Genomic DNA, 25,115 nt, shown 5'->3' on the forward strand with positions numbered 1-25,115 from the left:
TCTGGAATATACTGTAGTTTATTAATTCTAATTGGTGTGTTATTATATTAAATATTAAAAACATCAAGTAAAAATGGCAACATATATATACACAGCAGCAGAAGCAGGAGTTTGGGCTGAACTGAGCAGGACACTGTTGTGCTTTTAGTTTCTACTTGGCTGGGGACAAAAGATACACACAACCCTTGTGCTACACGCCTTATGTGAAACGAAGCCACAAACACACTCAAGTGTTCACCTGTGTCTATATTAAAGGTTTCAGGTACTCTAGTCACCATATTGTGTTGAGTGCAGTAAGGAATGCTGGGAAATTCATATCAGTGTTAATAACAAACATCATACTTTGTGCCTCCTGAATAAAGGAAAGTGTTGACTTTCAGGGCAGGGATCCAGCTGTGAAGTCCACAAATTTTGTCAGCCAAATGGGTCTCCAGATGTTTTTTCTAGCACCAAATGATGTCTTGTTGCCAAATGAAGTTTCTTACAGAGCAGACAAATATACCAGATTCAGACAATAAAACTAAAAACAATTTTTGCATCTAAATATATTCAAGGTTATATGTCTGTGTAGTCATCCAGCTCATGTCGATCCTGGTAAAAAGCAACCGGACTCATCTTTGAGGTTCTTGAAACATAAAAGACAAGTCCAGTTCCTTAGAAATTCAAGGTTACTACCGTTTCAGTCCATGCTTCGTTATCATCTAGTAGTGTGCAGGTGAAAACAATCTATGCACTGTACCTATTTTAACTCAAAAAAATCCATATGTTTCACTCTGCACACACAACGACCTCGTGATCTGTTTGCCCAACAAGACAAATGACCTTCATCTGTCTGACATTCTGCGTTGGTCCACAGGATATGCAGCTGCTGACCCCACCAAAAGCATAGTATTAGTCATTTAAATGTAGATATAGGCAAGGGTGATAGCTAACACAACAAATCGAAAAGAGATAGCACACATACAGTACACTTGTAACAAAGATAAACATACAAAGAAAAGACAGAATATCAAGAAATAAACTCTTTTGTATGGCAACGTAGGATATGGCATATACTGCAAAACTGAGCCTAGTGGATCTACTCATTTGCTTGGAAAGAAAAGGTCTGCTAACAGTAACTGTGATGTGGTGGTGATATACTGAAGGTCTTTGTAAACATTCTCTGTCCTAGGCCTCTGATTCAGATTGGTCAGTGGCGACACTGCCGTTCAGCTCGCCCAGTCCTGATTGCTCCTGGATGTCGGTCATCTCCCCGACAATGAAGGTCGGCTCCCCTGCTTTGCTGTTGGCCGAGCCGCTGTCTGACTGCTTTGCCGCCTGGTTAGCCAATGTGGGCTCTTCGTCCAGGCGGCTGGAGATGGACCAGTAGAGGTGAGCGTCGAGTCTGGCTGCAGCCAATGAGAGCTCTCGAGCTGAGCAGGAGGGCGTGTCCACCTGGAATGAATAGAAACATGACAGGTTGATCAAATTGCCAAAAAAATACACCTGAAAAAGACAGAACCTTTGCTAAAATGTCAAGAAAACGACATATTTTGGCTCCAAAATTAGCAATGTCTGTCGGTTGGTTATTCAATGCATCATCTTAACATCTATTACCATCATGGTCCCCGAAACATGACTCCTAATGATTTTTCCCTTTCCACCACCATGAGTTTGGTTAAATATCCCAACAACTTTTTATTCTTTTATCATAAAACTTGGTTTCAACATTCATCTGTCTCTGAGGATGAATTCTGATACTTTTCTTAAAACTTTTATTAAAATCTCATCATCTCCATAACATTTCTATTTACTTAAAAGTGCAATGTACATTAGCAATGTCTTCACTGTATCTCTTATTAAATTATTATCATCATCATTGGAAAAAAATGCTTTTCTTTCAAAAATAAGGGCATTTCTAAGTAACCCCAAAAGTTTAAACGGTAATGTGTGTGTGTGTGTGTGTGTGTGTGTGTGTGTATATACATATATGTATGTATATGTGTGTGTTTGTGTGTGAGTTGTAAATTAGCTCTATTCTACACATTCTATACGTAATGCATCGGTTCTATGTGTCCCATGATAATTGCATGATCCCTGATTAAATAAATTAATAAAATAAAATAAATAAAAACAAGCACTAAAAAAATACATTCATATTGGCATGAATGGCAACTTATAGCTCAGCTCAAAGCACCACAGTGACAACAAGCCCTCAAACTCATACGACCACACAGGTCGTATGTACCGTGCCCCTGAATACGAACCATGAGAGTGTATTTAGGTTAGCGCCCCTGTCCCGGGAGACAGGAAGGCATTACGGGATTTAATTCGCAAAACGGCTTTTCCCTCGTGAAACGGCTTTTTCCTCACTTTCGCAAGACGGGTTTAGGGTTAGGGTTAGGGTTAGGGTTAGGTCAAAGTTTGTTCATGGTGATGTTTCAGCTGAGACACCGGAGTGTCGATATTTACTCAACCGCTGGAGGTCGCTTAACTTCAAAACATAACACTCGGTCGTAATAAGGGCGTGTACAGACGACCTATGTGGTCGTTTTTTCAAGGAGGACAGTCTCCACAGTGACAATGTACAGCCTCACAAAGTCTCTAGCCTAGCTGTAAATTCTGAGTTTTGTTGAATTTGCCATTGTAAACTGAGGATGAAATGGTATCTCCCAGTTTTTCGTACCTTTTTACCGCATTATAATGTGTTCTCTGTTTAGTTTTGTATGTGTTTACCTGCTGACTTCTGTTATTTTCACAGTAAACTAGCTTTGGCTATAAAAGCTCCGGTATGTGGCTCTGGTCCAAACAATGTACAGCACTCGTCCTCACAAAAATAACCCTGAAACAAATATTTAGCCAGAGCTCCTACATTTCCCAGCATGCCTCTCAACAACCCCAAGAGAATGTGAGAATGCAGCTTTTGGTTACACATGTAGGTGGAGACAGGAATAGGGATAACAGAGGAAGAGTTGTTCCAGCTTTTCTTCCTCAAAACATCTCATAGCTACAGAACATTTATGTGCTGCTGGTGAAAGAACAGATATTATTGTCTCTTTAGATAAATACTAGAAAAATGCACTTGTGCTTTGATTTTGAGGCTCTGCAGCCCTGACTTTTGTAAAGATGTTTAAAAATTTGCATGACAATTTTGCCACTAAATTCTGTTATGGTTACACTGCTGTTATGTAAATACAATGTCATGCAGCTCTTGTTTGTTCACTTATTAAATCAGCAAACTAACCCTAAAAGCCAAGTTGCACTTTCAACAAAATCTACAATGCCTGCAGGTGTTATCTTATATATAATATATTGCACTTACACATCTGTGTTGTTTTTTTAAATTGCATTTAAAAATGGATAGAAAAGAAAGAAAAAATGGAGAATTGTTTTTTGCGCTGTTGTATTTTCTTCCACACATCCTCGAGGTCTAAGAGAAACCACGACAGCACTAACATTTTTAAATATTTTCCCTGTTTGATTAAACTACAGATAACAGCTAATAAAATCACAGAAATAATATTAATTTTTGTCTTTATTACAAAAAAACACACATCTTGATTGTCTCTTTTTTTGCAATCAAGATGTAAAAATCTATATAGTGACAGTATCAAAATTATTTTCCCTTTTTTCCCTTTCAGTCTTTCAGTAATGGTTTATTTTTTACTATCAATGTTTAAATTAATATTTAATTAAAACATGGAAAATCTGTAAAATGACAGTTTAATAATTTAGTAATTTCCCATTTTCTTGTCATCTTTTCTTTCAGTCTTTCAGTAATGTTAAATATATGTTTCTTTTTCTTACTTTTTCAGCCTATTATAACTAGTTGAGCAGAAAGTCTAAATCTTGGATTGAATCTCTTTGTGAAATTACAGATAATATCTGGAAAAAATACAGAAAATAACATTAATTTATTGTAATTGTATTTAATTTAAAATAAACATTGTTGAGTGATTAAAAAGAAAGCAAAGAAAAAATGGAAAATCATTTTTAGATTGTCATTTTACAGATAATGCATGTTTAATGAAGTGTTAATTTTGCAAAGAAGAAACAATCAGTATATTTACTTTTTGCAGTCAAGATGTAAGTTAATACTACTTTTGTGATTTTACTAGATTCTATTTGTAATTTGACAAAACGGGAAGAATCTGTAAAATGGCAGTTTAAAAAGAGAATTTTGCATTTTTTCTTTCAATCCTTCAATACTGGTAAATACGTGTTGAATAACTGTATACATATACATTTTTTTCACTAATTTAAATACACAAAACTCAACTAAACCAATTGAAGTAGGCTGCCAAACTAGGAAAGCATATAGTTGTTTGACTGATATTTACCATTATTTAAAAAAAGACATCTTGATTATTTGGTTTATGCAATCAAGATGTAAATTATAACATTTTTTTTCCTGTGATTTTTACTAAATATTATCAGTAATCTAATTAGGAGTTCCAAACCAAGAGTTGGGCTTTCTGCTAAACTAGGCCACAATAACATTCATTTTCAACACACAGCCTGAGGCCTTGTGTTCACCTGTGGGAGGATTTTAAGAAGAACCAGTCAGAAAATATTCAAATGATCATCATATATGAACTCTTTGTCTTTAGTTTGTCTCTAGAGACGTCACCTCAAATGTGTGGTGAAAGGCTCCATAGTCGACGTCAAAGAATCCCTCTGCCAGCGACATCATGGGGCTGAACCTGTGGCCCCACAACACCTCCTCGGCCAGGTATGAGCTCCTCGCTTGGCACGTCATCCCTGCACACACAAAGACAAGCTGACGACTGCAAAAGAAATAAAAAATCACAGTCAACCCTCACGACACTCGTCTACGTCGGTGTGATAAACGAGCAGGTTCCTCTGAGCGTCGAGTCAAAGCACCTATAACTCTGACGCAGACGTATTTAATTTACCCATTTAGTAGCTAACACTTTAATAGGCAAGCTGTCGTCGTGCGAGTATTCTGAGCTGAATTATGAGCGCCTTTGTAACACAGCACTCTGACTAAAGGGATCGATATTTGGAGTAGGCAGACAGGCCACCTTTACCTCATCATGTGTTTAATTCTTCCTGAACAGGGAGGAAAACAGTTCGGTATATGATCCTCTCTGACATATGAGCAGGAGCAGCTCATCTAAATCCTTCCAGAAAGCTCCTTCCGACCAGACTCTGTCTAAATCTGCTCGTTTTTTTGTAGTTTGTCAGACAGTCAGAGAGGTGCAAGTCAATGCAGCAGCGACATAAAATGCAACCATGAATGTAACATAAACAATGCTTCTAAATATATATATATATATATATATATATATATATACATATATATATAGTGTCAGAGGAAATCTGAAACATGCTGCCCAACTGGAAACGATGATTTTCCTCCTCACTGTAGCTTGGGTGGGTCCTTTTTTCTTTACATTTCTGTGTCTTGTGTAATGTTTTGTCATTTTGTGTCACGTTGGTCTCATTTTGTCTCTTTGTCCTTTTGTGTCTTATTTTCGCTTGTATTACGCTTGTGTATTTTTGTCATTTTTTTAATCTTATTTGTGTTGTTCGTGTGTTGTTTTATATTGTATTTTGCTTGTGTATTATTTTTTTCACCATTTTGTGTCTCTTCTGTTTTGTCTTATTCCTGTCTTGTGTGTTGTTTGTGTCATTTTGTATCACTTTTGTGCGATTTTAACTCCTTGTAAGTCTTATTTTCTGCTGTATCTTGCTTGTGGTGGCTATGTATTTTGCCATTTTATGTCTCATTGTAACAGTTTTGCAGTCTTTCTTTTGTTTTGCGATTCATTTTTGTGACATTTTTTCTTGTTTGTGTCGTTTTGTGTCACTTTTTTATCTCATTGCTGTATGTCTTTTTTTCTTTTCTTTGTGCTTGTGTTTACTTTTTTTTTTTTTTTACCATTTTGTGTCTCTTTGTGACACCTGTCATCTTTTTGTTGTTTTATGCTTCATTTTTGTAATATTTTTTCTTGTTTGTGCTTTTTGTGTCTGGTTTCTGTCATTTTTTCTCATTTTTTCTCATTTTGTATCTCAGTTGATGTACTTTAATTTCTTGTTTTATGTTGAGTGTTTGAGCAGTTTTGTCACTTTTTTTTCCATTTTGTGTCGTATTTGTTTTTGTTGTTTTCTCCTTTATGGCATGATCTGTCTTGTTTGTGTCGTTTTGTGACAGTTCTCTGTCATTTGGTGCCTTCTTTGTCTCATTTTTAGTCTCCTTATGTCCTTTTATGTCTTATTTTCGGTTACATCATGCTTGTGTAGATTTGTCTCCTTTCTGTCATCTTGTTTTATGTGGTGTTGTGTCTTATTTTCTGCTTAAATGTGTTTAAAGCAACTCTTAAGAATAGAGACACTTCAAACATTGCGAATAAGCAACAAATTCTCATTTTAAGCTTATTAACGCTGATTTATCGAGACTAAATCATCAGAGAAGAGTCTGTGCTAGATGAGTCTCCAGTTGTACTCCTATTTATAAAACAAACTCACTGATATTTCACAGTATATATGTATATTCACCCATAGTCACAACACATCTTTCAGAAAGCCCAGAGAAAAGACAAAAAAAACTAAAAAACTGCTGATCTAAACTCAAACATCCTGGAAGACGAATCTCATTTTCTAATGGACATTTGTGCAAGGTTTGCTTTCTGTAAAACACCGATGTTATTGGTGTAATATCAGACCGCCGTGTGCATCTGCAAGATTAATTTCCTAATGCAGTCAAACATGCATTTGCAATATAGAGGCCACCAGATCTTTACAGTCAAATTAAACTGCAAAGTATTATTCCCTATAAAATACAATACTGCTAAGTTGCTGTTTTTTACAGCATGTTTAACATTTTGAATCACAAAACTCCCACAATAAATCACATTAAAGCTGTGAGTAGAAAAATATTGCTAATGGTGTTATTTATTTAGCCTCCACCTTCATACATTTTAAAATGTTAATTATCATCACATGAATAAACATTTATATCTGTCACTATTTCCCAGTGAGTAATGTCGTAGTAATGTATTCATTCACTGCACGGTGGTTTTTTTGCAGCACACCATCACCCACATTGTCATTTCATATGCATACACAAACGAGATTCTTGCATTTTTGTGAATATCCACATTGTGCTTAAAGCTACCAGACTGTAGGTTTTTGTTATCTCACTTTTTAAACAATATGAGTCAAACATGAGGCACTGGGGGAAATCGATGCAGCACAGACAGATCTCGGTGTTTTAACCCATTTCTCACCGGTCGCCTCCACCATTCCCTCCAGGATGACCACGATCTCAAAGTCCTCCTTCTCCAGCTGGGCCTGCGACATGTCCCAGAAGGCCGAGCGAGCGTCGATCTCGTGGGAGATCACCAGCGGCGAGACCAGGAAGAGACGATCGTCGCCCGTCTCGAAGCCCACGCTGATGTCTGTCTGGTCCAGAGGGATGAACTCACCTGGAGGACGCAAGAAAACACTGGAGGTGAGGTGAGGAGAGAGAGTTTTAAAGGATAATCCTCCAGATTATGGCAATTCATAGACACCTAAATATAAAATCAGCCTAAAGGAATGTAAAGTCATGATGCTTTAATGTACTCTAGATGGATGAGGATTAGGTTTGCATTATTGGCGGTTTCAGTAGAGATAGCTGTCGTAGTATCAGCAGCTAAATGACAAAATTGGTAGAAATCTTCACAGTAATGTTGGTAGTGAGTCAAAAAGACATCTTACCCTCTTGAGTCTGCTTCGACTTGATGAGCTTGGCCCTCATGTTGGCTCCTACGATGTGGGAACTCCGAAGGTCGCCCACCCTGAACATCAGACAGAGCTTGTCGTCTCTCAGAGAGATGACAGCATGTTTGGAGAACACCAGAGTCTCGGCTCGCTTGTTGGGCTGCGAGATCTTTACGAACATGCAGCCGACCTGGACACAGAAGAAAGAAAGACTATGTGAAACTCTGCTTTGAACTCGAAAAGAGCGGAAAATATTTGCAGAAACTGGAAAAGCAGAGGAATATCAAAAAATGAACAGCATGATAAAAGCGGCATAATGGTGCCGATGTTGATTGTACAGCTGGAACATATTCATTATGAAGAGACTGATTATCATGACCAACGGTATCTGTATTTTTATTGGCCGATTACTGACAAATTAAATGCTCGACTGCAGGTGTAATGCAGTAAAAACTGAACAAGAGACACAAACCAGGAAATTCGCTCCTCTCACATGGTCTAAGGTCATGCTAACAGCTATCGGCTAACAGCTAAGTTTGAAGGGAGCCACAGATTATCCGGAAACAGAGTCGGATATGAACTTTAGTGGGCAATAAATGTGATAAATTAGTGAAATATTAAGAAAGCAAAGAACAGCAGAAGTAACTATGGGAGATAAACTGATGAGTCTTAGTCAACTCTTATTTCTATTTTACATATTTGATTACAGTCACTCTTATTAAGGAAGAAGTCTTGTTATGAATTAAAGGTTCCATGCTGTCACAAGCTGTGCACTCATTTAATGCACATTGGTTTGAAATACCTTCAGTCTGTCTTGATTACCAATAATCGGCATCAGTCTCGACCCTAAAAAACCCATATCAGTCGATCCCTAACATTCATTCTAGCTGCTGAATACAAAGTAAGCTTCTTTGTTTCTCAATCGAGCTCCCTATTTACAGTCTTTAAAACAGAAGTGACACTTGAGTTAACCTCAGACTCGACCGTTTTTGCTATGCACAGTAAAAACCAGCCCACATGTCCGTCAGCTGCTAATATGGCAGGTTTCCAGCTTGCAAACATGCATAAACATGATTCAGGCCGGACGTCGGTGTGTGATTCCGTCCTCATCAGAGGAGTGCTTACACTGTGCAATAAACTCGGCCTCATCAGCACTTTCAAAGCAAATATTCTTTCTCAGGAAGAATACCATCTGCACAAAACTGGAGTCATTTCATCAGTACAGTATTCATGCATCCACTTCCCTCTCTAAACTGTATATTTTTTTTTATTTAATGCAGCTAAACTGACTCCTTTTAATCACACAGACTGGGGTCGAACAGTAATTACATGCACTTTTCTATATGACAAAAAGAATTAGATGAGTTTCACTCTGAGGCTATTTTTTTGTTTTTTCCTTGACCTGACCTCCCGATGCACTTGAGCAGGTTTGAAAATCTTTTTGTGCAAATGCATAAGACACAGATCTGCAAACACAACTAATATAAAATAAGTATTATAAAAATGAGCATGAAGGTCAGCATTAATTCAGGGTAAAGATGGCAAGCATCCAGGTTTTATTTTATTAATGGAAGATTCTTCTATAACATTATGGGGAGTGCGGACTTCAGCTATACATGAATTGCTTCATGTCTCATTTTCTGTATCTCGCTTGTGTTGTTTTCATTCTTTACCATTTTGTATCTCTTTGTGGCAGTTTTTTCATCTTTATGTTTCTTTGTGCTTCATTTGTGTGACATTTTGCCTTGCTTGTATCTGGTCTCCGTTGTTTTCACATTGTTTGTGTCATTTTGTGACGAAACATCAGCTAAATAAGTTTTAGCTGACGTTTCCGCAACATGAATAACATGTTGATAATAATAAATTACACGTTGAATAACATGTTATTGTAAGACGTGAAAAATCAAATCATCATATTTGTAACTGTAGGTCTCATTTGCAGAATAGTGCCACATTTTCTCTCCTCTAAATGTGGAATTTTCATAGACATTAATGTGCAAACATCACATGTATCACGCTCGTGTATCTATCTGAATGTGGAGTGCAGCTCTCTGTTTTCTCACCATAAAAGCATTGACCATTGATCCCAGTATGGCTTGCAGCAGCAGCAGCATGGTGCCCACTGGACACTGGTCGGTGATGACGCGGTGCCCATAGCCAATCGTGGTTTCTGTCTCGATGGAGAAGAGGAAGGCCGAGATGAAACCGTTGACATTGTTGACGCATGGCGTCCATGTTTTATCTTCCAGATGGTCCAGATCTCCCCTATGGGAAGCAATAGGAGGAGAAGGTGTGAGAAATAGAAGGAGGAGAGGTGACAAAGTGGGTGTCAAGAAGGAAAAATAGAAAAGAGTGAAAAGATTAATATTTATAGCCCCGAGGTGCAAAAATGCATAGATGACGGCTCCATTTAAATTTGCCACTGTCTTTCCGCTAATTCCTGTGATGAATTGAAGTGATCGTGGTCGTCAGCTTTAACCGTGGCAATTAACGTAACATTTATGCTGTCGGTCTTCCCCCCGTGCAGCAAAAAACCCCATCATATATTATCACACACAACATCCTCACAGCGTCTCCAGGACTTTTTCAGTCCAGAGTCTGCAGAATTTCCTTTCTAACACACTCTCTGCAGGCTAATGTCCCTGATTAACACAGCTCCAGCCAGAGAGGGAGAGCTAATTAATGAAAGTGGTGTTAAGTAATTTATATAATCTATGAGTTTTATTGACCTGTGTTGGTGACCAAGGAATTGATGCAACTCCGACAGCTCTCTGGCACACCTTAGGATGGCCCATAATTGATATAAAAAGGTCACGATTTTACGAGACAGAATACGTTAGCTAATTGGAGCGGCGATCCAGGAGACACATCTAGTGAGGACGCAACAGATCATGATGAAATACACTGTAATATTAATACTGCTTTGTCATCTGCTTTCTTTTTTTCTGGCTGAAAAATGGGGCTTTTTTTTAGCTTCCGTTGCAAAAATGTCAAAAAGGTGGCGCTGCCTCGGGATGATTTCATTAAAGGAATAGTTTGACATTTTGGAATGTGTGCTTATTTGCTTTAGTTTGGTGAGAAGATCGATACCACTCTCATAACTGCTAAATATAATGCTGGAGCAAGTTGACAGTTAGCTTAGCTTACCAGAAAGAAAAGAAGGAAAAAGTGAAACTAAATCTACCCATCAGCATCTCCACATTTGACTGAACAGTTTTTGTAGGGATTGACTAAGACTAAAAGTATCCCTCTACTGGTTGTGTGTCAAGTTACAGATATAAAAGTTGTTTCTTTTCTTTTGTCTCAAGACAAGAGTAGTGAATTAGAGTATTCCCCGAAATATCAAACTATTCCTTCAAGGATGAAGAGGAGGAAAGAAGAAAGGACTCAGCTAAAAAAACAAAAGCCATGTTTTGATAGTATAAATGTCTGAAGGCAGTTTGTAAAATTCAGTGAAATATGCTTTTCTTGTTGGAACGGAATTTCTGTGGGTCAAAGGGTCACTGACTCCATCAAAAGCCTCCTGCATGAGTTTACAAAGGCCACAAACAAGCCATTTGTACATAAATACTTGTTCTTCATGTGCTACTGTCAAGGCCATGGAGATACTCTATGTGGAGCATCGGGGCTGAAGTGTTACATGTAAAGAATAGCATTCTTTGGACATGTCATTGGGCTCTGCAAGAAGTCAAATTTACTTTGTTGATGGAAGTAGATTCAGAATATCATGATGTTTTTGGGGCTGCACAGTGAACTAGTGGTTAGCACTTTCACCTTGCAGCAAGAAGATCCCCGGTTCAAATCCTGGCCTGGGCCAGGATCTTTCTGAATGGAGTTTGCATGTTCTCCCTGTGCATGCGTGGGTTTTCTCCGGGCACTCTGGCTTCCTCCCACATCCAAAATCCAAAAATATGCTGAGGTTAATTGGTTACTCTAAATTGTCTGTAGGTGTGAGTGTGATTGTTTGTCTGTATATGTAGCCCTGCGACAGACTGGTGACCTGTCCAGGGTGTCCCCTGCCTTTGCCTGAGTCAGCTGAGATAGGCTCCAGCACCCCCCGCGACCCTAGTGAGGATAAAGCGGTGTATAGAGAAAGGATGGATGATGTTTTTGGGGCTGCACATTGGTTCAGTGGTTAGCACTGTCTCCTCACAGCTAGAAGATCCCTGGTTGGCATCCCAGCCTGGGATCTTTCTGCATGGAGTTTGCATGTTCTCCCTGTGTAGCATGAGTTTTCACCAAGTACTTCAACTTCCTACCATAGCCCAAAAACCTGCTGAGGTTGACTGGTGATTCTAAATTGCCCACTTAGTCGTCTGTCTCTCTATGTGGTCCTGTGATAGGATGTTACCTGTCCAGGGTGTCCACTGTGTTTGCCCTAAGTCAGCTGGGATAGACTCCAGCCCCCTGCGATCCTAATTAGGATTAAGCGGTGTTTAGATAATGGATGGATGATGTCTTTCACTCTCCTCAATCAAGCTGCTAATCTGATCAATATTTCTACTTTTTAAGACATTCCTTGGATCTCCTGAGTCTTTCTGGCACAACTTAGTGTCATCTCCCTGTTTCCAAATGCTCACAAGGACTTTACAAGGAGATTTAGTGTAATAAGTGACAATGACAGTCTGCAGACTCCTCTTCATTTGCAATGTCGTGATTCTTACCTACAGTAGGCTATGAGGTACCAGATGGCCCCGAAGAAGAGCCATGTGACGGCGTAAGCCATGACGAAGACGAAGAGCGAGCAACGCCAGTTGAGGTCGACCAGCGTGGTGAAGATGTCGGTCAGGTAGCGGTATGTCTCCCTCATGTTCCCATGCTGCACGTTGCAGCGGCCATTTTTCTCCACATAGCGTTGCCTCTTACGCCGAGTCCGGGCTGGGACACAATAGAAAAGACAGGATCTGATTACAGAAATCTGACAATGTGGAGATCATGCAGCCTCCTTCTGGTGACTTTCTTTACACAAAAACATGACAGCTCTGTACAAGTGTCTTCGTTGCACAACCCCATTTCCAGGAAACCCTTTCAAAAACCTTTAGAAAACACATGCAAGGCGGCCTTTTTAAATTTCTGAAAAGTTTTCCCCGTTTGAAGTCACAGCTCAGAGGATGAGGAGCGTTTGTAGGATAAACACTTGGAGGTACCGAGGGACAAACGCTACTTAGAGAGATGCAGCGTGGCTCGGAGGAAAGTCAGGCTGGTGAAGAAGGGAAAACCGAAATGAAAACAGACAGGCGAGGAGACAAGAGCAGACGAAGTGAGACAGGACAACATCATCAAACACTGGGAGAAGAAAAGCTACAACATTAGACTTTAGTTACTGTACGAGCCTGAAGGCAGTCGAGGGTTTTTCTTTTTGTGTGTTTCGTAGAGTCTTTTAACTGTGGGTGCAACCAGCCACAACTGAGATTATGACACAATCAGGATACAATGCTGTTGTTTCTGTTGGGCCACATAAACAGATAAACACTGCATATCAATGAGGGTGTATCCTACTCAACCTATGGAGTCATATTTTGGCTGATAGCATCAATCTCTGGCTTTTCAAGGACTTATATTTAAGCCAGTTTTTGTGGCAACTTCTAAAAAGTCTCAAGAAAGTGAAACCAAAATGTGAACTAGAAAAAGATTTTTTAAAACTGCGAACCCATTTCCACACAAAAATATCAGATAGCCAAATAACCAAGGGTTTATCCTACTCAACTTATGAAGTCAAATTTTGGCCCATCACATCAATCTCTAGCTTTTTCAGCAACCTTTTTTAAGCCATATATTGTGGTAACTTCTAAAAAGTCATAAGACAAAGATTTCCTAAAACTGTGAAGCCATTTCCACACGAAAACACCTGATATCCCAACAACCGAGAGGTCGCATAAATTGTACACGTCCCATACCCTTTTATCAAGAGTGTTTTTAGGTTCCAGGCTATATTTTTTCCCTCTATAGGGTACAGTTTAGCGTAAGCAGAGAAGCGAAAGAAAAAAAAGATGTGCAAGACTGTCAGAATTGCTGAGGGGTGAAGCAATGCTGCAAATTAGTGGAGATGCTACTGCAAGGAGGTGAAGTCGATGCACAGTGTGTGAATGTGGACTCCAGATTGAGTCAGTAACCGTCTCTGGAGAAGTTAAACACACAAGCTTGAATTAAGGGTCCAGAAATCAGCCTTTTCCATTCTAAATTTAGTATCTTGAATAGTGGGACACTCACCCCAGCCAAAGCGTCCCCTCTCCTTCTCCGTCCCTGGGGTCTTCTTCCGTCGCTGGTTGGCGTTGGCCTCTCGCTCGGCCAGCTTGGACTGGAATGACCTGTTGACCTTCGCCAAGACGGGAGGGGATGGCGTCGTCTCCGTGGTGACAACGTGGCCCAGCTCCTCGGACACATTGAAGACCCCTGTGTGGGCCTCGGTGGCCACCTCCACCTCTTCCCCTTCCCCCTTCTCCCCCACCGGCAGCGAGAGGGAGTCCGGACGAGAGGGAAAGACTGAGTTCTCCAGCGCCATGGCCTGTATTTATATATATAATTATATGTGTGTGTGAGTGTGTGTGTGTGTGAAGCGTATTAGTGTGTTATTGATATCCTCCCTAAGGCAGACTCTGTCCAGTGGCTATTGATTGGACCATTTGTTTGCTTGACTGAAGCCTGGAATAAAGAAGAGCACAAGGATGAAATCATAGAATCGATTAGCTGTTTTGTTGCCACAGTAATTCACCCGCAAATGATTTCATTCCTTAAAAAAAACACCACCTACTTGCTGGAAACTCTTATGTCTCTTTATATAAAACAGCTCGTTTCATAAACATGGGACTTCTATGGGTGTCCTGTTATGTCTAGTCCTGAGAGATCGGCAGTGGATCCCTTGGATCCACTGGGTTCCTGGATGGGACCTTAATGGATCAGTGCTTGTGCTGGTAAAAACAGTGTTGGTCCAAATATGTGATCTACTCCAGATTTAACCCATCTAAGCTTAGAGGTTTTTGGACCTCATATAAAGTAGTCCAAATGCAAAACAATGCACTAAAATCTCTGCGTTTTCACATTTTGCCCCAGACAATAATGGTTTTCCATTTTTAAAAGTATGTTTAATTGCAGTCTTTAGCCTTTTTGTGACAATCGATTCAAGATTTGACTCACCTAAGCTCTCTGGCTTTTGACCTGGACCTGGTCTAAAGTGGTCCAGATGCAAAACAACACACGGAAATCTCCATGTTTCTACAGTTTGGCACAGAAAATAATTGCTTACCATATCAAAAATTATATTTTATGAAGTCTTTAGTCTTTGAACGACAATCTATTCAAGATTTGACTCACCTAAGTTTACTGGCTTTGGATCAGGATCTGGTTTAATGTGGTCCAGATGCAAAAAAGGACAAAGAAATCTCCAATCCATTATCTATATACCGCTTAATCCTCATTAGGGTTGCAGAGGAGCTGGAGTTTAATCCAGCTGATTTAGGGCAAAGGCAGGGGGCTACACAAAAAGACGAACAAGCACACTCACATTCACACATAATGGACAATTTAGAGTCATCAATTAAGGGAGGAAGCTAGAGTACCCAGAGAAAACCCAATATACACTGCTCAAAAAAATTAAAGGGACACTTTTTAATCCAAGTATTGCATCAAATCAGTCAAACATGTGGGATACTGATCTGGTCAAGTAAATAAAAGAGGGTTTTTTTAGTCAGCTTCAGCTGCTTTGGTGTTCATAAAATTAACAATGGATGCACTGGAGGGGTAACAATGAGACACTCCTCAAAACAGGATTGGTTTTACACATGAAGGCCACTGACATTTTATTCCCTTCTTGTGTTTTCTGACCGTTTTTCAATAGTTTTGCATTTGGCTAGTGTCACTGTCACAACTGGTAGCATGAGCCGATACCTGGACCCTACAGAGGTTGAAGAGGCAGTCCAACTCCTCCAATATGGCACATCAATGCGTGCCATTACCAGAAGGTTTGCTGTGTTGCCCAGCACAGTCTCAAGAGCATGGAGGAGGTTCCAGGAGACAGGCAGTTACTCGAGGAGAGCTGGACAGGGCTGCAGAAGGTCCTCAACCAATCAGCAGGACAGGTATCTGCTCCTTTGTGCAAGGAGGACCAGGATGAGCACTGCCAGAGCCCTGCAAAATGGCCTCTAGCAGGCCACTGGTGTGAATGTCTCTGACCAAACAATCAGAAAGAGATGTAATGAGAGTGGTCTGAGGGCCTGACATCCTCTAGTGGGTCCTGTGCTCACTGCCTGACACTGTGGAGCTTGATTAGCATTTGCCATAGAACACAGGAATTGGCACGTCTGTTAATGGAGCAGGTTCATCGTGAGCACATGTCACAGACATGGAAAGGTCTGGAGAAGCCATGGAGAATGTTATGCTGCCTGTAACATGGTTTAGCATGACCGGTTTGGTGGTGAGTCAGTGATGGTCTGAGGAGGCATATCCATGGAGGGACGCACAGACCTCTACAGGCTAGACAATGGCACTCTAACTGCCATTAGGTATCAGGATTAAATCCTTGGATCCATTGTCAGACCCTACACTGGGGCAATGGTCCTGGGTTCCTTGTGGTGCACAATGCCTGGCCTCATGTGGCAAGAGGATGCAGGCACTTCCTGGAGGATAAAGGAATTGACAGCATTGACTGGCCCCAATACTCACCTGACCTAAATCCAATAGAACACCTTTGGAACATTATGTTTTGTTCTGTCCAACACCACCAGGTTGCTCCTCAGACTGTCCAGGAGCTCAGTGATGCCCTGGTTCAGATCTGGGAGGAGATACCCCAGGACACCATCCATCATCTCATTCGGAGCTTGTCCTGATATTGTCAGGCTGCATACAAGCATATGGAGGTCATGCAAACTGCTGAATACCGTTTTGAGTTGCTGCCAACGAATTTCAGAAAATGGACCAGTCTGCCACATCAGTTTTTCACTTTGATTTTGGAGTGTCTTGAATTTAGTCCTCCTGGGGGTTGATAATTTTCATTTCCATCAAACAATGTGGCATCTTTTCATTCCTAACACATTAACCAGTCCATATCAATGCTAATATCCAGTTTGTTTTTCCCCCGCATTGAAATATGATGTGTTTTCAAAGTGCTCCTTTAATTTTTTTGAGCAGTGTAAATATCTTCTACAAATCAGATTATATGTATTTCTTTTACAAATCAGAAACTGTACATTTAATCATCTTCCGTCTCTGCATGACAGTCTTGTCCACTATTTAGTCAATTCACTTTTACCTGTCAGTGGTTTTGACGTTGTGGCTCGGTGTGTGGTTGTCTATGTGTGTGCCTCTTCTAGGTCACTTTCCTCCTGTGTGTGTTTTGTAATTTGACAACTTTTAAAAAAAGAAATTTGCAAAAAAAAAAAAGATGAATTCTAGTGTTTGGAGTTGATCGTATCCAGTTTTTAAAAGTCTTATTCAGAAACAAAATGGGAGAATAAATACCTTTTTGTTTGAAACACAGCCTAATCCTGGAGCGCAGTGTGGCATATGCACATTTGAACCAATTTAACTGTTCTGCATGTTCCATAAAACGCCTTGGGGAAGGTGTGTGTGGTCCATGCATGTCTGTGTGTGTGTGTGTTTGTGTGTTGTGTAATGTGGACTTACACACTACAGGCACTACAGGACTGCTGAGATTTTCTTACATAAAACCCCACATAAGAGTTAAATGTGTAGCTGGACAGTGAGGCATGTTTCTGGAATATTTGCACTGTAAAATGGAGTCCTGTGCAAGATGTTGTGCGTCCATTTGGACAACTGGCGGATGGACGCAAGAGGAGACTGATGGTGACAGTCAAGATGACGCACTACGCCTGATGGATGGATCAGAAATAGCTTCTATTAAAGGGTGTCTCTGAGGCAGCCAGTGGGCTCCAGAAACCAAAGCAAAGCCTGTGGATTAATGTCACACAGCTGAGAACGAACCATAAAACCCTACCTGCTCAGTGGAGCAACTTGTAGATGGATGATGTTCAATCATAAGAGGAATCTGGTCCAAGATCGAGCCGGGATTGGCAGCCTCGGTTCGATGACACCCATTTCTGGTGTTTACCCTCGACGCAGCATCAGTCCACTCCTGCTCGCTTCTCTCTTTTCCTTTTTTTTTCTTCCTCCTCTACCAGGAAAAACAAAGACCACCTCGATCCGACCACTCAGCGCTCAGTAAAAAAAAAAGACGCATCCACTGAATCATCCGGCACATATGAGCGCAGGGAAATTAAAAAAAAAAGTGAAATAAAATGAATCACAAAAACAATTCACTGATCACGCCGAGGCTCTGGCTGAACATGTGTCGGCCAGTGGACGTGGCGAAATGGTGGCAACAGGAGAACCCGGCAGCGCGGAGGAGAGCTCCATCATCATCAGCATCATCATCATCATCTGTGCGTCTGATGGAGTCGGTCAGGTGTGTAGCCTGAGCGGCGGAGGATGCTGTCATCAGCCCAGCCCCTGACGACCCTTCCCCGCCTCAGACGAGCCTCATTTCCACAACACAGAGGACGGTCGGCTCCCTCCTCTCTGCCTCAGCAGCTGCACGGTTCAAGGATGAGGAAATAATGCAAAGGCCTTTTGTGATGCACTTATAAAACAATCACCAGTGTCGTTATGGAAAATTCCTACACCATAACACTATTTATTTCCATTACAAATACAGATAGCCTATATGATCGTTTTTCAATGCGGATCTGTTTATTTTTGCCATCTCTGCAAGAAAAGGATCTCTTTAAGACGTCACGAAAACAATTAACAGACCCTTAATTCATTCATTTAAAACATTTTTTAATAGACACAGATACAGTCTTTGGCGTTTTCAGTGAGATCAATAAGTTGATTATAATTAGCGTCATTTTTAATAACCGCTATTCGTCATCCGGCCTCCAGGTGGCGCTGTATGTGTTCACAGAGGCCGGTGATCTGTCCTCCTTTTTCAAGATGTCGGTGTTCGGGCCAGTGGTGAAAATTCACCCCGTCGTTCTCGCTTCTATCTGCGATTCATACGAACGGAGAAATGAGGGAGCGAGTCGTGTGATCGGGACTCTTTTGGGTGAGTTAAACCTGGATAGGTTCCTCCTTCATCCATCGGACAGACTTCAAGTTAAATTGGTGATGGATAGAGGGCTAATGTTAGCTTCGTAGCTAACGCATGCTGTGTTAGCGTAGTCCGGTAGCTAGCATTAGCTACCGTTAGCTAGCAAAACAGCTACTGGCATCACTTGTAACAGCTGACTGTGCGTCCAACTTTCTACATAGAGGAAACTACGACTATTTGCCAAGTGACTTTGCTTTTTGTGGTGTCTTTATTACTGGTTATGTACATTGTAATGTGGTATTGATATTATTAGCGTTGGTGTTAGCGGTTCGTCATGGTTTTAGCATCTGGCCTCTACCTGTTAGCTAAAGTTGCAAAGGCGGCTAACTCACAGCTATTGCTTCATGTGTAACGTTTGTTCCTCTCAGGTACCATCGACAAACACTCTATTGAGGTGACCAACTGCTTCTCAGTCCCTCACAATGAGTCTGAAGATGAGGTATGTTGTCAAACTTGTTGTTTTTATTTTTTTTTTGGCATTTTAACATTTTGAGAAAAGATGGGACTGTTGAACACCTTCACTGCTGCAGCAGCCAGGACACCGTCACCAAACAAACCCAATATAGGCATTCTTAGGTCGATAAGAAACAAAACAATAAAATATCTAAAGTCTTAAGCTGTGACTCAAACCAAATGCAACAAAAGCAGTTCCATGTAATTCAAGTTGCAGCTAAGGATTGTTTTCATTGTCAGTTTTTTTCCTCGACCAATCAATTTGTTGTTTTGTCTACAAATTATAAGAGAACTTAAAACAAAAGTTGATCAGTGTTTCTCTAAGTCTTGCTGGAATCAGAACATTTTGAGCTGTCAATTCTTAAATATTCACTCAAATTGTTATCTAAATTATCAAAATAGTTGCCAGTTAATTCATTACTTGACAACTAATTGATTAATTAATACATGTTGCATCTCTGTATGGAATCAACAAATGTCCTCTAAAAGTGTAATTTATTATTTTGATAATTTGAATTTGGTGCAGCGAAGCCCTTGATTTCAAAATTGAGGTGCACAGCTGACTATATTACAGTGACGAGTTATTTTCTGCAGAAGTGAAAAATCTGTGATTCCAGGAAGGCTGGGACACAAACCAGGGATCTTCTAGCTGCAAGGCAAAAGTACTAACCACCACTCCACTGTGCAGCCCGTAAAATGTACAATAAAACAATGAAATACACAGCATAAAAATATACATCTGAAATGAATAGAAACAGTAAAGTGTCACCATGCTGCTAGATATTAGAAGAACAAAATTTTAAACAGGATATTATATTTTCTAGATCAAATGATTGATTCATCGGGAAAGTGGTCAACTGTTTAAACAACAGTACAAATACACATTAATTGAAGTCCTAAACTAAAGTCTTGGAAACTGTGCAGACATGAAATTTTTCAGGAGGGCATTTTCATTTTTAAAGGACTGAAACCTGTAATGTTATACCAGAGAGAATATTGGTTCCGTTTTTAACTGCAGGATAAAAAAGCTGTACTTGTTGAAACAGCCAGATGACTACCTCTGAATACCATGAAAGAGGGGATGTTTTGTAAAGACAAGGCCATATGTCAAATGTATCCTCTTTGACAACAGGTTGCCGTGGACATGGAGTTTGCCAAGAACATGTATGAGCTTCACAAGAGGGTATCTCCCACTGAGGTCATCATTGGATGGTACGTCAGTTGATCATATTTGCCATTTACAACATTATATTGGGAAAATAAACAATAATGTTTAGCACATCTTTCCTGACAGGTATGCCACAGGCTTTGACATCACAGAGCACTCAGTGCTCATCCACGAGTATTACAGCCGCGAGGCCTCCAACCCCATTCACCTGACCGTGGACTCGGCGCTGCAGAGCGGCAAAATGAACATCCGTGCCTACGTCAGGTTGGCTGATCTTTCTGACAGTGACTCTTTGTTTGTGTGATCAGCTGCAGACTGAAAGTGCCTTTCTGAGTGTGCTTGTGTGTCTCCTACACAGTGCGCAGATGGGTGTGCCAGGAAAAACAGTTGGTGTGATGTTCACCCCACTGACTGTCAAGTACGTCTACTATGACACAGAGAGGATAGGCGGTAAGAATGCAAACAGTACATGAAGACAACATTTTGGAAACAAATGCTTTGTGAGAGTGAAAAAATAAAAAGAATCCCAGTGTCACTGAGAGGGACAGTAAACTGTAGTCGATTTATCTTATCTGCAAACACTCCATCTCTGTTTCAGTGGATCTTCTCCAGAGGACACGTGTGACCCCCAGTCGCACCAAGGGTTTGACCTCTGACCTTTCCCAGGTGGCTGGTTCTGCAGCCAGGGTACAGGACATGCTGACCACTGTGCTGGCTTACATCGAGGATGTGCTAGTGAGTATCAAAACTAGGACAAAGCAAACCGTTTGCCTTGTGAGGGACAATATTCCACATTTTTTGCAACTATTTGCATTGTTTTGTTTTCGTGATGCAATTACTGATAGAGTCCCTCAGATGTGCTACTTTGGCTCTAATGCCCCAGACTCTTTCTCTGTGTAGTCATTTTGGTCTCAAGCAGTGTCCCCACCTAAAGCTCTGTCTGATTGGCTTTTTCATATCACAAGCAATACAAAAACAGGCAGGAACTGAAAATTCTATTTTCGGAATGAAGCTGAGTTTTGAAGGTGAGATAGAAAATATAAGCTGTAATAAACACCGCAGTCTTCCACCAGCATGCCCGGTTTCCCTGAAAATGTCTGAATAATTTCCTTATTGATGTTAGTGTCAGCGGATCTTACTTTCCAGACAGTGCTAAGATTAGAAGTTTGCTGTGCCCGCTAGCCTGCGTTTAATCCTTCCTGTCTCCGTAACGTATTTCTAAAGTAAGATTAATTTTAACATCCTGCTCTCACTGAACGATGCATCCCTGTAGCAGAAACGCATCCTGCAAAAACTGAACAAGAAGCACAACCAATTCTGTTAGACATTTTGACAGTGGCTAAAGCTATGCTAATGGCTAGCAGCTAAGTGAGGAAGCTGCTTAAGATTACCCTGTGAACAGAGTCTAGAAAACAATGACTAATAATGCTTTAGGATATAAACCTTAGCGGGCAATAAAAGTGACAGAGAAAGACAACAGAGAACAACAGCAGATGTAACTGGAGGAGAGAAAGTGCACAATCAGTCGATTAAAAACAAATAGAGGAGAGCATTGTAACATCATGTAATGCTCTGACATCATCACTCCTATTTGTATTTTACATAATCAGTTATAGTAATCAACATTAATGAAGTAACCCAGTTGTGACTGACAGGTCTTCTGCTATCACATGCTGGTAATATATAACATGCAATGTATATTATTCCCAAATATCCGTTATCTGTCTTTAAGTACCACCAATCGGTATCTGCATTGGGAAAAAAAAAAAAACAGGTTGATCCAAAATACTTAACAGTAAATTAATGCCCCTTACTATTCAGCTTTCGGTCCATCAGCTGTCTCTCTGGAGGACGTTTGAGAAGTAATGAGGTTTAACATCGACAGAGGCCATAAAGATAATGCTTTTCGATCTGTCTCAGTCTGGCAAAGTGACTGCAGATAACAGCGTGGGCCGCTTCCTGATGGATCTGGTCAACAAGGTGCCCACCATCTCAGCCGAGGACTTTGAGAACATGCTCAACTCCAACATCAACGTAAGTGTGCATGTGTATCGTACACGTTAAGCTTTAGCTGTACACTCAGATTGATCAGAGGCCTTTAATTAGACGTTTCATCGTGTTAGTGCTCTCTGAGCTCCTCTTGTCTCGTACTCCATTACTTAGAGTAATATGAGGAAGATGAGTACCTGATGCACTTCTAAGTTTTTTTCTGACCTTGAATGCAGTTGTATTAAACTGTAAATGTTTGGTTGCTGTAGGACCTGTTGATGGTGACCTACCTGTCCAACCTCACCCAAGCACAGATCGCTCTGAACGAGAAGCTGGTGCTGCTCTGAGGAGGATTCCTTTCAAGTGATTCATATTTAATTTTTGTACTTTTTTTTTTTTTTGGCTGAGATGAATAAAGATGTTAAACAGTCACACAGCTTCCGTTCCTGTTCAGGTTTCCGGCACCGTCCTCAGTGGTATTATAATTACAAGTAATGCAATTTGGTTTCTCACAAATGGATAATGAATGTTGCAGGAAGGAGTATGCCGCTAATTTAAGGTCTGGCTTTTTAAATTTATGTTCATGAACCAATCGTTAGACAGCTGGAGTTGGCTGCTGTTAATGACGCATGGAATAATATTTGACTTTGGAATGAAGTAACCTGCAATTTTCTCAGCTTATCAAGTATTTAGTGATTTAAAAAGTCAAACTGATCAAGAGAACATGCAGATATTCAGAAAAAAGTAGTCATTTTTGATCGGTGTTGCACCTCATAGTAATTACAATGATATTTAATTTGAAGGAAACACTTTTTCTCAGTCTGAATGACATATCCAGCCATGTTCTCAGCTGATGAAGAGTAAAAAGCCACAACATGTTTGCTAAAAAAACAAACATATTTTGATAAATTCAGTCATTTTTGATCCGTGGTGCAGTTTGACATGATACATGAAACTGTTTCTTAAAATGTATGAAATAAGCAGCATTTTATTTAGTTAAGTATTTAAAAAGCCTGAAAATGAGTCCAAAACAAAGATATTCTGAATAATGTTGTCATTTTTGATACATGTTACAACTACAATGTTTGGGGGAAACGGTTTTTTCTTAAAAGCAATGAAACAACTAGCGATTTTTCTCAGCTGTTTAAGTATTAAACAAGATAGAAAATGTGTGATCAAGTGTCCAAAACGCAGAAATTCTGAAAAATGTAGTCATTTTTTTGCTTTGTGTTGCAGCTTGTTGTGAAAGTTTAAACAATATTAAATTATAGGGGAAGTTTTTTGGAATATGAATGAAATATCCTGCAATTTTCTCACCAAATCAAGTGTTAAAAAGTCAGAAGATGTCTAATCAAGACTCCAAAAAAAAAGATATGAGAAATTTGGTCATTTCTTGTATCAGTAAAGCAGCTTGGCATGATAATTGATTTAATGGAAACCGTCATTGTGAATGAAATAGCACTTTTCTCAGTTGTTTGAACATTAAAAAAGCTGGAAAATGTGTGATCAAGAGTCCAAAACAAATATTCAGACATTTAGTCATTTTTATGTCTGTGGAGCAGCTTGACACGATACAAGGAATAATTTTTATTTTCAGGGTGAACATTTTTAAAAAAATACAAATTAAATAACCAGCGATTTTGGTAGCTGCTTCGGGATTAAATAGTCAAAAAATGGCCAAAGAAGAGTCCAAAAGACTGATATTCTGTTAAATTTAGTGATTTTTGATCCACATTGCTGCTTAGCATGGAACTTAGAATTAAATTTGATTTTGAGGGAAGTTTTTCTTGAATGAACCAGCATTTTTTGCAGCTGTTTAAAGTATTGAAAAAGCCATAAAATGTCTAATCAAGAGTCCAAAACAAAAGTATTCTGGTAAATCGAGCCATTTTTGATTCACAGTGCATCCTGACATAATGATTAGAATAATATTTGGTGTTGATAACTTTTTTTATAAAATGAATGAAATAACCAGCGATCAAGTACTAAAAAACAGAAAATGTCTGATCAAGAGCCCAAAACACAGATTTCTCTGACAAATTTTGTCATTTTTAATCAGTGGTGTAGCTTTGCATGATACTTAAAATAGGATTTGAACAGTGGTTTTCCTAACTGTTTGATGATTAAAAAGCCAGGAAACGTCTGATCAATAGAAGATATGCAGAGATATACTGAGAAATGTAGTCATTTTTGATCCACGGTGCAATTTAACATACTTAAAATAATCTTCATTTTTGGGGGGAACATTTTTGTTACTATGAATTAAGTAAATGGCAATTTTGGTAGCTGTTTGGTGATTAATAAGTCAGAAAAAGTATGGTCAAGTCCAAAACTCACATATTCTGAGAAATGTAGTAATTTTTGATTCACATTGCAGCTTATGATTCTTAGACTAATATTTGATTTTAAATACATATCTGAAGTAACCAGTGAGTTTCACAGCTGTTTAAGTATTTAAAAGCCAGAAAATGTCTAATCAAGAGATGAAAACACAGATATACTGAGAAATGTTGTCATTTTTTGCTCCGTGGTACAGCTTGATATGATACTTGGAATAATATTAGATTTAAGGGGGAGCAGCTTTTCTTAGTATGAATGAAGTAATCAATGATTTTCTCAGCTGATCAAGTGTTTGGTGATTTGACAAGTCAGAAAATGTCTGACCAATGGTCCAAGGCACACAGATATTCTAATAAA

General features: G+C 39.7%; 3 protein-coding genes across 4 annotated transcripts in view; 2 read left to right on the top strand and 1 right to left on the bottom strand.

Moving 5' to 3' along the window:
• kcnj9 (potassium inwardly rectifying channel subfamily J member 9) lies at positions 1–18,265 on the bottom strand. 2 transcript variants are annotated; one of them, XM_051953518.1, is made up of 8 exons: positions 17,657–18,265; positions 13,918–14,212; positions 12,372–12,585; positions 9,771–9,972; positions 7,705–7,897; positions 7,233–7,430; positions 4,610–4,740; positions 1–1,434 (listed from the first exon to the last, which is right to left on the bottom strand). In XM_051953518.1, exons 1-8 carry the CDS (start codon positions 17,696–17,698, stop codon positions 1,168–1,170), a joined length of 1,542 nt encoding a protein of 513 aa, XP_051809478.1. In that variant the 5' UTR covers positions 17,699–18,265; the 3' UTR covers positions 1–1,167. The 2 variants fall into 2 exon arrangements, with proteins under 2 accessions (XP_051809478.1, XP_022060054.2); XM_022204362.2 differs by having other exon boundaries at positions 13,918–14,349.
• Positions 18,014–25,115, top strand: part of dnaaf6 (dynein axonemal assembly factor 6) — a 15,032-nt gene continuing 7,930 nt past the window's right edge. The window contains exon 1 of the mRNA XM_051953525.1: positions 18,014–18,124. Within this exon, the coding sequence (XP_051809485.1) occupies positions 18,032–18,124 (93 nt within the window). The 5' untranslated portion in view covers positions 18,014–18,031. The remainder of the gene's footprint in view (positions 18,125–25,115) is intronic.
• On the top strand, positions 18,610–23,921 carry eif3f (eukaryotic translation initiation factor 3, subunit F). The gene is made up of 8 exons (XM_022204363.2): positions 18,610–18,763; positions 19,177–19,247; positions 20,394–20,473; positions 20,556–20,693; positions 20,788–20,879; positions 21,028–21,164; positions 22,350–22,463; positions 22,688–23,921. Exons 1-8 carry the CDS (start codon positions 18,652–18,654, stop codon positions 22,763–22,765), a joined length of 822 nt encoding a protein of 273 aa, XP_022060055.1. The 5' UTR covers positions 18,610–18,651; the 3' UTR covers positions 22,766–23,921.

This window comes from Acanthochromis polyacanthus, chromosome 9 (genome assembly GCF_021347895.1).
Source record: "Acanthochromis polyacanthus isolate Apoly-LR-REF ecotype Palm Island chromosome 9, KAUST_Apoly_ChrSc, whole genome shotgun sequence".
NCBI classification, from domain to species: Eukaryota; Metazoa; Chordata; class Actinopteri; family Pomacentridae; genus Acanthochromis; species Acanthochromis polyacanthus.